The sequence below is a fragment of the Schistocerca serialis genome, chromosome 3, assembly GCF_023864345.2.
Source record: "Schistocerca serialis cubense isolate TAMUIC-IGC-003099 chromosome 3, iqSchSeri2.2, whole genome shotgun sequence".
Lineage (NCBI taxonomy): Eukaryota > Metazoa > Arthropoda > Insecta > Orthoptera > Acrididae > Schistocerca > Schistocerca serialis.
Genome location: NC_064640.1, coordinates 773,111,013 through 773,124,826, shown reverse-complemented (window position 1 = coordinate 773,124,826; position 13,814 = coordinate 773,111,013). Strand labels below are relative to the sequence as shown.

At 42.0% G+C, this 13,814-nt stretch overlaps 1 protein-coding gene across 3 annotated transcripts in view; it reads right to left on the bottom strand.

Moving 5' to 3' along the window:
- LOC126470616 (contactin) overlaps nt 1–13,814 on the bottom strand; it is a 155,573-nt gene that overhangs the window by 14,140 nt on the left and 127,619 nt on the right. For all 3 annotated transcript variants that reach the window (XM_050098573.1, XM_050098571.1, XM_050098572.1), the window contains exon 21: nt 565–748. In XM_050098573.1, the coding sequence (XP_049954530.1) occupies nt 565–748 (184 nt within the window). The remainder of the gene's footprint in view (nt 1–564; nt 749–13,814) is intronic.

The window sequence follows — 13,814 nt, the reverse complement described above, 5'->3', positions numbered from 1 at the left end:
CCCGCGAAAGGCAAAGGTCCCGAGTTCGAGTCTCGGTCTGGCACACAGTTTTAATCTGCCAGGAAGTTTCATATCAGCGCACACTCCGCTGTAGAGTGAAAATTTCATTCTAAATTTTGACTTAATCGATATTTTAGGTTTGTTGCCAAATCGAAACAATTTGAAAATACTGATTAATTACCATTACAGTGCCATAGAAACATAATCTTTGTTATCATCAAGCATCATTTCACATACCTTAAAAATCTTAGTGGCAAAAATAATTCTCTCTTTCAGCTTCTTTCGTGTATGTTTACATGCACTAGACCTGCAGGAGAGATTATTGATTTTGAACTATTTCTGCCAACATAATGAAGCTAAACTCAGTTTAGCTTGATGCAGTTGCACTGTATGTGTTACGAGAAGGTGATATCATGCATATATGAGTGGTTTCCCTACCATTATACATAAATTTGTGGTTTGTTGCCAAATGGCAACACCATGCAATACATGGTAAATCATCATCTAACCATACACTGTAACTAAATAACATCTTACTGAACTTCAGGAAACATTAACACTTACCCATCTGAAAAGTCAATGCCGGAGAAGACATTCGACCATCACCTCCATTTGAAAATGCCAAGACCCTCATGTGATAGATTTTACCTGGTGACAAATTATCCACATATGCTTCTAGCTTTGAACCGACATAAACAATTGTGTCATTTGCTGTGCTCATGTCTTGATCAATCTCCCAAATACGGACCTGGAAAATAAATACATAAATAAATTAAAAATGGAGAGAAAGAGAGTGAAATTAAATATATAGAAGATAAAAGGAACAAAGATTTTCAGAAACAAAAAACAATGATATTTTACAAGGCATAACAAAATTATGTTAGTGCAAATCAAAGATGTGATGCCAGGGGTTTCTCTTGACGTACTTGGAGTTCCAGTTTCAAAATGCTTTAAAAAAGAACCACTGCTCAGAAGGATATCAAATTTGACTGGATTATTATCAAAGAAGGGGGAAAAGTTGTGGAAACAAAAGAATTTAACAAAAATTTTACTGTAGATGATGCTGCAAGTGGCAGAATATGCAAAATAAAAGATGTGGGGTACACGGCTGTTCCTCAGTCTGTATCTCTGATGTTTGGCATGACTGCCTCAATACATGATTGCACTGCATGTAAAGCTCTTTTACAAGTAACAAGTACAGTAACTGTGTGCCAGTAGCTCTGCAGAAGTTCCACATACTCAAAGGTATGAGAAAAGGTGATGGTCCGATTGTCTGGAGAAAATGATTATGATATTCACAAAGGGGATTTCTTTGAAAGTGCATTGTGGCAGTAGATGATGTGGCCACAGCGCTGTAGGAGGGGTCGAATGGTCGTGTGCAAACATCCAGTGCACGCAGAATTGTCCGAACACTGGACATGCCTGTGAGCAGAGTGCATAAAATTATTTTTTGAAAAATGAAGAAAACCACTGGACAGTTGCTTAATCCACTATCTTTATTGGGTACATGGCCGTTTCGGATCAGTTACAATTCCACCATCTGGCATAAAAAATAAAATCACTTAATCATGTGGGGTCAACCTCACCCCAATGTTGTCATGGAACCAAAGATTTTGTGTCAAAAATGTAAAATGGACAAAAATTCCATAACAGCCATACCTCTCATGTTGTTATGGAATTTTTGTCCATTTTATTTTCCATGACAACATTAGGGTGAGGATGACCTCAGATGATTATGTGATTTTATTTTTTTTACACCAGATGATGGAACTGTAACGGTTTTGAAACCTGTCATGTACACAATAGAGTGTGTGGATTAAGCAACTGGACTGCGGTTTTCTTCATTTTTCCAAAAAGGACTTGTCCAGTTGTGACTGCCCCACAAAAACAACTCTTGGTGCACAAATTCTACGAAGGATCCTGCATTGCTTTCCGTACAAAATAATCCATCTTCAGGGATTGCTTCATGCTTACCTTCCAGTAAAACAAACGTATGTTCTAGAATTTCTTGCTTGCATGGAATTGCACAATGATTTTCCATGAAACATACTGTGTATAGATGAAGCCCATTTCCATCTCCAAGGACACGACAATACACAGAAATGCAGATTATGGGCAACAGAAAATTGGCTCACACGTCAACTAGTACTGCTTCATTGTGCACAGGTAACTGCATAGTGCGGGTTGATGGCATCATTTGTCGTAGGACCATTTTTTTTTTTTTTAAGTAGATGAGTCCTGTTACCTGTACTGTCAGTAATAAACACTATGAGAATCTTTTGTGCACCAATGTCTTTCTAACCCTTCGACGGCATGGATGCATGGATAGAATCATTTATCATTTTTGTGAAAGACGACACTCCTCCACACATTGCATAGACAGTGAACCAGTTGCTGCAGAGGCATTTTGGAAATGCCAGAATTATCAGCCATCATTTCCCTACAGCCTGACTATCTAGATCACCTGATACTGTGTGACTTCTAGCTGTGGAGTTATCTGAAAGATTCTGTGTTCAGAGCTCCAATTAAAACCATAGCTGAATTGAAGGTGCGCATTGTGCAAGACATCCTGAACATGACCCCTGCGAAACTCTGCTCTGTTGCGGAACATGCTGTTTCTCAGTTTCAACTTGCAGCAGAAAATGATGGACAGAATACTGTACATATCTCGTGCCAGTCTCACTACAATTAAAAACCAATTTCATTGCTGCTTTTTATGTGGTTTTTGACCTCAGGACAATTAAAAATTGATGTCATTATTGTTTTTTCCACAGTTTTTGGCCAAAGGAAATTAAAAACTGTTGCCATTGTTGATTTGTACATGGTTTTTGGCCTCAGGACAGTAAAAGCCAGATTCTTCCCATCCGGTGTGGCACTGCCGTGGTGGGTGGGCTTACCTGACTAACAGTGCTGCAACTGCTGAATGTCAGACACGTGTGGTTCTGCACACTGCACACTACAGTTGGTTTAATGTGCAACTCACACCACAGCATTTGTAATGTGATTCATCTAGCCAAACCCATTTAAATTATGATTCTTACAGTGCCATCTATTGGGAAAATATTTCTTAATTTTCCCCCCATAACATTCTCCTCCCCCCCCCCCCCCCCCTTCTTCAATAATATTCTGTTCAAATGTGATGTCATTCTGACCAGTGGTTCTTTTTTTTTTACATTGTTTTGTAACTGAAATGTTAATTAAAACCACCCTGTATATTTATAGATATTGGTATCTTTGATTTCATTACAACAATCTATTCTGAGTACAATAATTTCCCACCAACAAACAATACATGAGAGTAGAAACACCATATTTAATAAGAGAACAACAGTTATGTGTTACTGTCAGCTTTAAATTTACCAGTTAGTGTGAAGATAATATATGCATACAATAACAGTAATTATTACACCTATCTGTTATGTCCAACAATGAGAAGAATAAACAAGACAACTTAAAAAAGTAAAACAATTCCATAAAAAGGATGTCGTACCTGATTTGCAAGTTTATATACAGTTGTGATTAGTACATAACTTTTTAAATGTACTGGAAACATTCTTGACAGGAAGATTACTAACTTTATTAAATAAAATAAAATCATTTCAAAGATGTTCAAGTTGATGCTTTGAGCACACTTGTCCAGCAAAAGGTGCCAAAATATTCTCAGTAACATGATGTAGATAATTGTCTCTGGTTTGCACACAAATTGAGTGTTGTCCTGATTCAGAATAGGTCCTTTTTCCAAATTTCAACCACCATACGGTACACAATAAATCAGCTGAACTGCTTTTGTAAGTGTGTGTTCATTTTGACACTGATCCACTACGCACACATTCTTTTGATCAGTTGCTTCTACGCAGTTACCACTTTCAGATGAATTTTTCTGTCATCAAGCCCCATACTGGAGCCACACCAGAAGTCCCGAACAATAGCTGACCAGGCTGTCTGACAATTTGTTTCTTAAGTACACTTTACAGTAGGAATATTAAGTATTGAAAACAATACAATAGTGGCTTTTGCGGCGCAAATGCAAGCCACACTTTTCTTTCCGGTTTTTGGAATCCAAAAAACTGCATGCAGTTTACATTCGGGTGTAAAGCCTAAGAAGTTCCGAAAAATGCCGCTAGTTGCTGCCGTAAGTGCTTGTGGCCTTTATTGCTGCTTTTTGCCACTAGAAGCCGCCACAGAAGCCATTGTGTTAGTTTTGAGTAATGAATGTTAAGGTATTTTTTTATCATGTGTGAATTTAGCAATTCTTCAAATATTCATAGCAATTAAAAAAATCTCTTTACATATATACCATCAAAACGGATGTTTTGAAGAAACTTGACAAGCGTGGCTTTAAATTTCTACAACTCCAGCTAATGAGAGCAGTGCTCGCAAAAACGTTTGTTTCAGTTTGCTTTTGAACTTCAGTAAGACATGGAGACAGCAAAACTCACAACTTTCAGCTTGTTTCAGCAACAGAAAAGAATTTTCTGGACCACAACGTGGCTGCCACAATGAGTTGGAATTCGTAGTGAATTTTGTGAGGAAGCAGAAATAATTCAAGTAAAAGCATGTCAGAAAATCCACGATTTTAAAGGGCGCCACAATTGGGCCAGAAAAATATGGGGAAAAAGCTCGTCCCATTTCAGTGCTACATCATCAAACTGCGCACCGGAAATACATGCTGGTTTGTACGGCCGATGGCCATAAACAGCCACCATTCATTTCACATGTAAGACTGGTTCACGGAGGACATGGTTTTAGAGTGGATCAGACCTCTCTGGCAACGTCGTTCTGGTACTTTGCTAGGTTTGCCACGTATGCTTGTGTTAGATTTGTACACAGATCACTGTACACCAGCTGGGGGGGGGGGGGGGGGGGGGGGGGGGGAATTAGCAGAGGTATAAACGGACTTGGTTGTAATTCCAGAATGGATGACGTCCATTTTGCATCCGTTAGATGTTTAAACAAACTTTTTATGGACAAGCGGAAAAATATGTATACATGGTGCCTAATGAAAGAAGATAGGCAATTAACACCTACAGGACATGTTAAACGTGCAACATGTCTCAAGTGTGCGTGTGCATTAGTCAATCTTGGAAATGTCTCCCAAGTGAAACTGTTCGTCTGGCATTTAAAAAATACTGTATTTCTAACATGCTTGATGGCAGAGAGGATGATACTTTGTACAAAAGTAGCAACAATGAGTCGCTAGCGTTCATAATAAAACATGAAAAATCATGACTGTGCTTCGGTATGCAGTGCAGCGAGCATGCCTGTGACGTCACTGCTCACAGCTCATGTGCGTGTAGATCAGGAATACTATATTTTGATAGATATCGTGAATTTTCACTGTTGTCAGTGTTTGGCGATGTAATTGTAATTTTAGGTGTCCCAAATCCCTGAGAGGTAGGGCCACTTAATACTCTATCCATCATATGATGAGCCATATCTTTCACTTGTAAGTCCGGCTTGAAATCACAGTAAAATTTATTTTATTTTATTTGATTAATTTTTATTTATTTATTTTTTTCTTCTTCTCTGAGTCTCATTTCTGGTGTGCAGCTTGCATTCGAGGTCGACTTGCAATCGGGTAAATACGGTAACTACAGTACTTGTGGTGGCTACTAGCAGGATTTTTCGGAACTTCCGTAGGCTTTGCCTCCAAATGCAAGCATTGTGTAATACGGGCTTTAAGAACCTATGAACTCCAGCATTTATATTGGATACAGTCGATCATCTTCCATATCGATTCCTCGCTACATGCACGAGCAAGCTCGAACTTAGCCGACCATAGCCAAATACTAACTATGTACAGCGTGCTAACGCTTGCGCCGCTTTGCATGCTTGCATGTGGCCGAGCTCTGTCTGAGTCTGTACGTTCATAGCAGCATTACAGTATAGCGTCAGTTTATGCAAGTTTGCATCAGTTCGTGTATTACTGTGTACTGCGTGGAGAATCCAGCTGTATATCAGTTTGCTCACTCACATTCATTGTTGTAGAGAAATTGACTACGGCAACAAAAAGAAAAACTCTATCTGTCACGGAGAAAGTGAACTTGATTCGGGAAGTGGAGAGAAACGCAAATGTGCCCGTAAGTGAAATGGCTCTATGCCTGGGACTTGCACAGTTTTCATTCTCAGGAATATTGAAGAATAAGGAGAACATTCTGGATCGAGAAACACAGTGCAGTTTAAAAGCAAAGCAGAGGAAAAAATGTTAAAAAGTCGCTGTATGAAGAAATGGAATCGAAGCTAATGGAGTGGTTCAAGAGAGCACATGCTGAAAATTTACCAATCGATGGGGCATTGATAAAAATGAAAGCATCTACAATATCAGGGAAACTTGGGCTAACAGAATTCAAAGCTTTGAATGGTTGGCTGGATACGTTCAAAAAATGCTATGGGATAACTTGCAGGGCAGTATGTGGAGCGAGTACTGCAGTTAGTGATGAAAGTGTTGGACACTGGAAAGAAGAGGTGCTGCAACCCCTCTTGGAAGATTTCGAATCTCGGGATGTGTACAATGTGGATGAAACAGGCCTGTTTTACCAACTCATGCCCTCTAAAACCTTAAGTGTTAAAGGAGAAGCATGCCATGGAGGAAGAATGAGCAAGCAGAGATATACTGTTCTCTTATGCAGCAATGCAGATGGCAGCGACAAGCTGGATCCCACAGTAACTGGAAAGTTCCACAAACCACGTTGCTTTAAGAACAGTGCTACGCTGCCATCTAAGTATTATAGCAACAAAAGTGCTTGGATGACTGCGGACTTGTTCAAAAAGTTCTTGCAAGCTTTTGATGCACGAATGGGTGCTAAAAACAGGAAGGTTGTTCTCTTTGTGATCAAGTGTCCTGCTCATCCAACAGACTTAGGATTTCTGCAGAATGGGAAAGTGCATTTCTTTCCTGCAAATTGCACTAGCAGACTCCAGCCCATGGATCTAAGGGATTATTCATAGCCTGAAAACCAAGTATTGGAAAGCTCTTCTCCTGAAAGCACTTGCTTATTGATAGGAATGAAGTGCTTAAATTGAACATCCTGCAACCAATACATATGCTCACAGGAGCTTGGAAAATGGTAACTAAGGAAACTATGTCAAATTGATTTCATAAGGCTGCATTTAATGAAATGAGCACTCACGACAAAGACGATGACAAAGCAGTAGTGGAATGCACAATTGGGCGCAGGTATCTAACAATTTACCCATCACTTTTGATGAATTTGTGGCTTTTGATGATGATGCCATCACTGCATACATCTGAGATGTTGAGGAAATCTACGAAGCTGAAGTAAAGCAGAATGATGAAGATATTGAAGAAGATGACGATACTGGGGATGAAGAAATGCAAACACCGTCATTCAGTGAAGCTATTGCCAGCATCAACATTGTCCAGAGATTTGTCACAGCATTTGAAGTGGACAGCCCTGTTATAGACAAAGTAAATCAATAGGAGATGGACACTTTGAACCTAAAATCCAACAGTGCTAAAAAGCAGACTATCATTTTTGATTACAGGTATCTCAAGAAACAAGGCACTGTGAAAGTTGTGTAAATATGTGTTGTACATAAGAAAAGTAACTCGATTTATTATATTACTGTAATTGTGTAAGTATTTTGTGGATGTTTTAATCTTTTAGTGTGCTGGGAAACTACGATCTCTGACTACTGTATTAGTGCTACAAAAAAAGTTGTAACTACAGTACAGTGTGTAGGGTAGGTATCTCCTTGTTTTATTGTTGTTATTGTGTAAATTATGCATGTTGGTGCAATTCATGTCAATACAGGCAAAGAGTTCTGGAAAAGGATTTCTTTCTATCGAAACCTCGATTTAAAGTAAACCCCCATTTAAGGTTAAAAGATTCTGGTGCCTAAAAAAACGTTAAATAGGGGTTCTACTGTAGTTGAGAGGTCAGTACAAGTAAACTTTGGGGCTATGGCAGGAATGAGGGGCTCTTATTTAACAGTTATACTTCATAATAACATTTGTTTCAGTGGACCTGTACAGAAGAAAATTCTCCAACAAACTGTCCAAACTTGGAGGCCCATGCTATCACAGCCTGTCTACCTCAGTCAATCCACTGCCTCAATCCCCTCTAAGCAAAACACATATATGATGTCACTGCAATGTATCTGCAATTGTACTCACGGATGTGGACAACCTGATATCAGACAGAGCATGTTTAGTGGGGTCATGTTAAATCCCACAGTGTAAACCTTGAAGAGAGAATATTTTCAGTGTATAGAAATTTAATTATGGAGTATGTGAAGGCACTATATTAGGGCCATTATTATTATTATTATTATTATTATTGTAAGCATTAAAATTTATTACAGTCAGGAACAGGGGCCATGTTGTTTGCATATTATGTTACACTTTTAATTAAAGACTGCAATTACATCAATTTATAGCTACAAGTACCTACAGCACTCATTGTACCAGTGTTCCAGTTCAACTGGAGTGATGATTCCTGTCAGGTGGAGTGGGTGAGGGGAAATAGGGGTGGTATGGAGGCTTGGAGGGAAGGGTGCTGTAACTTTTGCACAGTCTTTTACGTGGGCCACCAACCAACTGTCCAGCCAAATTAATGAGCATTGCCAAACTGTGGCAATGAGTGATGTTGACGACTTAGTAGTGGAACACACTGTCGAGCACGGCATGCTCGACTTCACTGGCTGCTTCAAAACCTATGCTATCTAGATACAGCGCTGATACCAACTACTCTTAATTATGTAGATGGAAGTAGATGTACTCTTGGCGTCAATCTCAGCTAGCCCCTCTGCCCTATCCACCTCCAACCCTGTTCCCATGCCCCTCACTTCACTCATTTTACACTGCAACCATCCTCTCTGCAGTCTCCCTCTTCCTGTGTTCATTTTCCCCCTCCCAGTCCACTCCTCCAGGTCACTGTGTGCCACAAGCATCTCCCCCTGCTTCAGCCGCTAGAGTGAGTGTACTGGCGCTATATTCCTATTGCATCTGTTTGCTGCCTCTTCCTCTCCACAGCCCCTCATGCCAAGTACTGCTACATTGTAGACATTTCTGTGTGTGTGTGTGTGTGTGTGTGTGTGTGTGTGTGTGTGTGTGTGTGTGTGTGTCTGGGGGGGGGGGGGGGGGGCGCCTGTGTCCGAGACTATTAACTTGCCAATGAGGTGGTCTTAATTCTCTATTTACTGCATCGGTGTATAACACAACAACACAGAGATACAGAATAAATTGGACGGCTTACGATTTGGTGTAGCTGTGCTCTATACGGGGTATCCAAAGCAACTGGGCTATATATTTTAGAGGAATCTAAACTGAATACTTTGTCAATGAATATTTATTTTTTAAATGATTAATGGAAAATCTCATATAAAGATGTGAAACAAATACTAACAAAGAGATAGAGGGGCTGGCCAGTACTTACCTCAGCTCAGTACAGCCGATAGATACACATAAAACAGAACTGAAAATTTACGTTCCTAGCTTTCGGAACAAATGTTCCTTCATCGGGGAGGAGAGAGGGGAAAGAAAGGAGATTCAGTTACTCACAACCCAGGTTATGAAGCAACAGGGAAAGGAAAATAGGGAGGGTAGCAAGGATGGAGGCATGGTTGTCAGAGGGAAGCCAAAGATATTCTACTGTAAGTACTGTGCCAGCTTCAAACCAAAGAGGATGCATACAGAAGTAAAGAGGTATATAGTATAAAGATAAACACAACTATGTAGGATGAAAAGATGCGTGAATGGCTAAAGAGGAAAGGGAAAGAGAAGAAGACTGAAGAGTGAATGGGAGTGAGGTTGTTTAACGTAGGTTCAGTCCAGGGGGATGGTGGGATGAAAGGATGTGTTGGAGTGCAAGTTCCCATCTCCGCAGTTCAGAGGGACTGGTGTTGGGTGGGAGAAGCCAAATGTCACATACGGTGTAGCATGTTCCTAGGTCCCTAGAATTATGCTGGAGGGCATGCTCCGCTACTGGGTATTGGGCATCTCCTAGGCGGACAGTTCGTCTGTGTCCGTTCATGCGCTCAGCCAGTTTAGTTGTTGTCATGCTGATGTAAAAGGCTGTGCAGTGCAGGCATGTCAGTTGATAAATGACATGTGTAGTTTCACACGTAGCCCTGCCTTGAATTGTGTATGTTTTACCAGTAGCGGGGCTGGAGTAGGTGGTTGTGGGGGGATGCATGGGGCAGGTTTTGCAGCGGGGTCAGTTACAGGGGTAGGAACCGCTGGGTAGAGAAGGTAGTCTGGGAATATTGTAGGGTTTAACAAGGATGTTACGGAGGTTAGGGGGGCGACGAAAGGCAACTCTGGGTGGTGTGGGGAGAATTTTGTCCAGGGATGATCTCATTTCAGGGGTTGACTTGAGAAAGTCATATCCCTGGCGGAGTAATTTGTTGATGTTTTCGAGGCCAGGATAATACTGGGTGACAAGGGGGATGCTTCTGTGTGGTCTGGGGGTAGGAACATTGTTGTTGGACGGGGAGGAATGTATTGCTTGGGAAATCTGTTTGTGGACAAGGTCTGCAGGATAGTTGTGGGAGGGGAAAGCACTGGTCAGGTTATTGGTGTAATTGTTGAGGGATTCGTCACTGGAGCAGATACGTTTGCCACGAATACCTAGGCTGTAGGGAAGGGAGCGTTTGATGTGGAAAGGATGGCAGCTATCAAAGTGAAGGTACTGTTGTTTGTTTGTGGGTTTGATATGGACAGAGGTGTGGATGTGAGCTTCAACAAGATGAAGGTAGAAGGTAGGGGTACGTGGCTCAGGTGGAGTGAGTAAGTCTATGGAAGCTGTTGTGAGGCCTTGTGAGGGACCTTGGATTTTTAGGATTTTTTGCAGCTCTGTCTGGATGGAGGGAATGGGGTCCTGGGTAACAGCTTCGTAGGTTGAGGTGTCAGAGAGTTGACGCAGTCCTTCTGCCATACACTCCACATGGTCAAGTACGACAGTTGTGGAGCCTTTATCTGCCGGGAGGATGACAATAGAGCGGTCTATTTTCAGCTCCTTAATGGCACGGGATTCAGCTGGGGTGATGTTGGGGGTTGTCGGGATGTTCTTGAAGAAGGACTGGGAGGCAACACTGGATGTGAGGAATTCCTGAAATGTCTGCAAGGGATGGTTTTGGGGGAGGGGAGGAGGATCCCTTTGAGAAGGCAGTCGGAACTGTTCTAGACAGGGTTCAACACTGGGTCTAGTATTTGGGGGCTGTGTTTGGGTAGTGAAGTGATATTTCCAGTTGAGGTTCCGGGTGAATGAGAGGAGATCTTTAACCAGGGCAGTGTGGTTGAATTTAGGTGTGGGGCTAAATGTTAAGCCTTTTGATAGAACAGATGTCTCTGGAGGAGAGAGGGATCTGGAGGTTTAGGACTGAATTGGGACTGGTGATATGTGGCATTTGACTGTGGTTATAGTTGAGATTTGGTCTGTGTGGGGTATGTGCTGGGATGGGGAGATTGAGTAGGGTGGCTAGGCTAGGTTTGTTGGCTATGAGGTGGGTTTGTTGAAGGTTCTGTTGTGGTTGGTGTTTGTGAGGGATAGGGAGAGGGACCCCACTTCTTAGGTGTTGCACTAGCACTGTGGATAGTTTTTTCAGGTGGTGTGTGGCATGGAACTCAAATTTGCAGCTGGCTTCTAGGATGATGTTCCTGAGTGTGTTCTCCAAGCAAGGGTTTGAGAGGTGGAGGACTTTGAAGAGAGATAGGAGCTGTTGCGAGTGGTGGTTACATGAAGTAGTGTAGAGATTCAGGACAAGTTGGGTAAGGACTAAGGATTGAAGGTTCTGGAAGTCCAGGAGAGACTGGTGGAAGGAGGAATTGCATCCAGAGATGGGAACTTTTAAGGTAAGCCCTTTAGGGGTAATTCCAAAGGTTAAGCAGGACCAGAGGAAAAGTATGTGGGATTGCAGTTTGGCTACGGTGAATGCATGTTTCCGGAATGAATGTAAATAATGTGGTATAGGATTAGGGTACATAGTGGGTAACTGATGGGTAGGGAAATTAAATAACTAAAGTTGAAATAGTAATCATAAGAAGGAATAAATAGGAATAAAACACGGAGGGAAGGACGAGAAGGAAGATCTTCCAAAGGAAGATCTTCCAAAAACCTCGTTCCTTATCACACTTACCAACTTCATCCTCACCAATAATTACTTCACTTTTGAAGGCCAGACCTACAAACAAATCAGGGGAACGGCCATGGGAACCAGGATGGCTCCGTCCTATGCCAACCTCTTCATGGGCTGCATGGAGGAGGCTTTCCTGAAGACCCAACAGCTGCTTCCCCTGGCCTGGTATAGGTTTATAGATGACATCTTTGTGGTCTGGACTCATGGTGAAGAAACACTCCTTAATTTCCTCCATAACCTCAACTCCTTTTCGAATCTGAATTTCACCTGGTCCTTCTCCAAAACCCAAGCCACCTTCTTGGATGTTGACCTTCATCTTGTTGAAGCTCACATTCACACCTCTGTCCATATCAAACCCACAAACAAACAACAGTACCTTCACTTTGATAGCTGCCATCCTTTCCACATCAAACGCTCCCTTCCCTACAGCCTAGGTATTCGTGGCAAACGTATCTGCTCCAGTGCCGAATCCCTCAACAATTACACCAATAACCTGACCAGTGCTTTCCTCTCCCGCAACTATCCTGCAGACCTTGTCCACAAACAGATTTCCCAAGCAATACATTCCTCCCCGTCCAACAACAATATTCCTACCCCCAGACCACACAGAAGCATCCCCCTTGTCACCCAATATTATCCTGGCCTCGAAAACATCAACAAATTACTCCGCCAGGGATATGACTTTCTCAAGTCAACCCCTGAAATGAGATCATCCCTGGACAAAATTCTCCCCACACCACCCACAGTTGCCTTTAACCTCCGTAACATCCTTGTTAAACCCTACAATATTCCCAGACTACCTTCTCTACCCAGCGGTTCCTACCCCTGTAACCGACCCCGCTGCAAAACCTGCCCCATGCATCCCCCCACAACCACCTACTCCAGCCCCGCTACTGGTAAAACATACACAATTCAAGGCAGGGCTACGTGTGAAACTACACATGTCATTTATCAACTGACATGCCTGCACTGCACAGCCTTTTACATCAGCATGACAACAACTAAACTGGCTGAGCGCATGAACGGACACAGACGAACTGTCCGCCTAGGAGATGCCCAATACCCAGTAGCGGAGCATGCCCTCCAGCATAATTCTAGGGACCTAGGAACCTGCTACACCGTATGTGACATTTGGCTTCTCCCACCCAACACCAGTCCCTCTGAACTGCGGAGATGGGAACTTGCACTCCAACACATCCTTTCATCCCACCATCCCCCTGGACTGAACCTACATTAAACAACCTCACTCCCATTCACTCTTCAGTCTTCTTCTCTTTCCCTTTCCTCTTTAGCCATTCACGCATCTTTTCATCCTACATAGTTGTGTTTATCTTTATACTATATACCTCTTTACTTCTGTATGCATCCTCTTTGGTTTGAAGCTGGCACAGTACTTATAGTAAAATATCTTTGGCTTCCCTCTGACAACCATGCCTCCATCCTTGCTACCCTCCCTATTTTCCTTTCACTGTTGCTTCATAACCTGGGTTGTGAGTAACTGAATCTCCTTTCTTTCCCCTCTCTCCTCCCCGATGAAGGAACATTTGTTCCGAAAGCTAGGAACGTAAATTTTCAGTTCTGTTTTATGTGTATCTATCGGCTGTACTGAGCTGAGGTAAGTACTGGCCAGCCCCTCTATCTCTTTGTTAATATTTATTTTTTTATTGACATAAACAACATACATCTCATAGCAGTAGTTTAAGCTCAAAGCAATT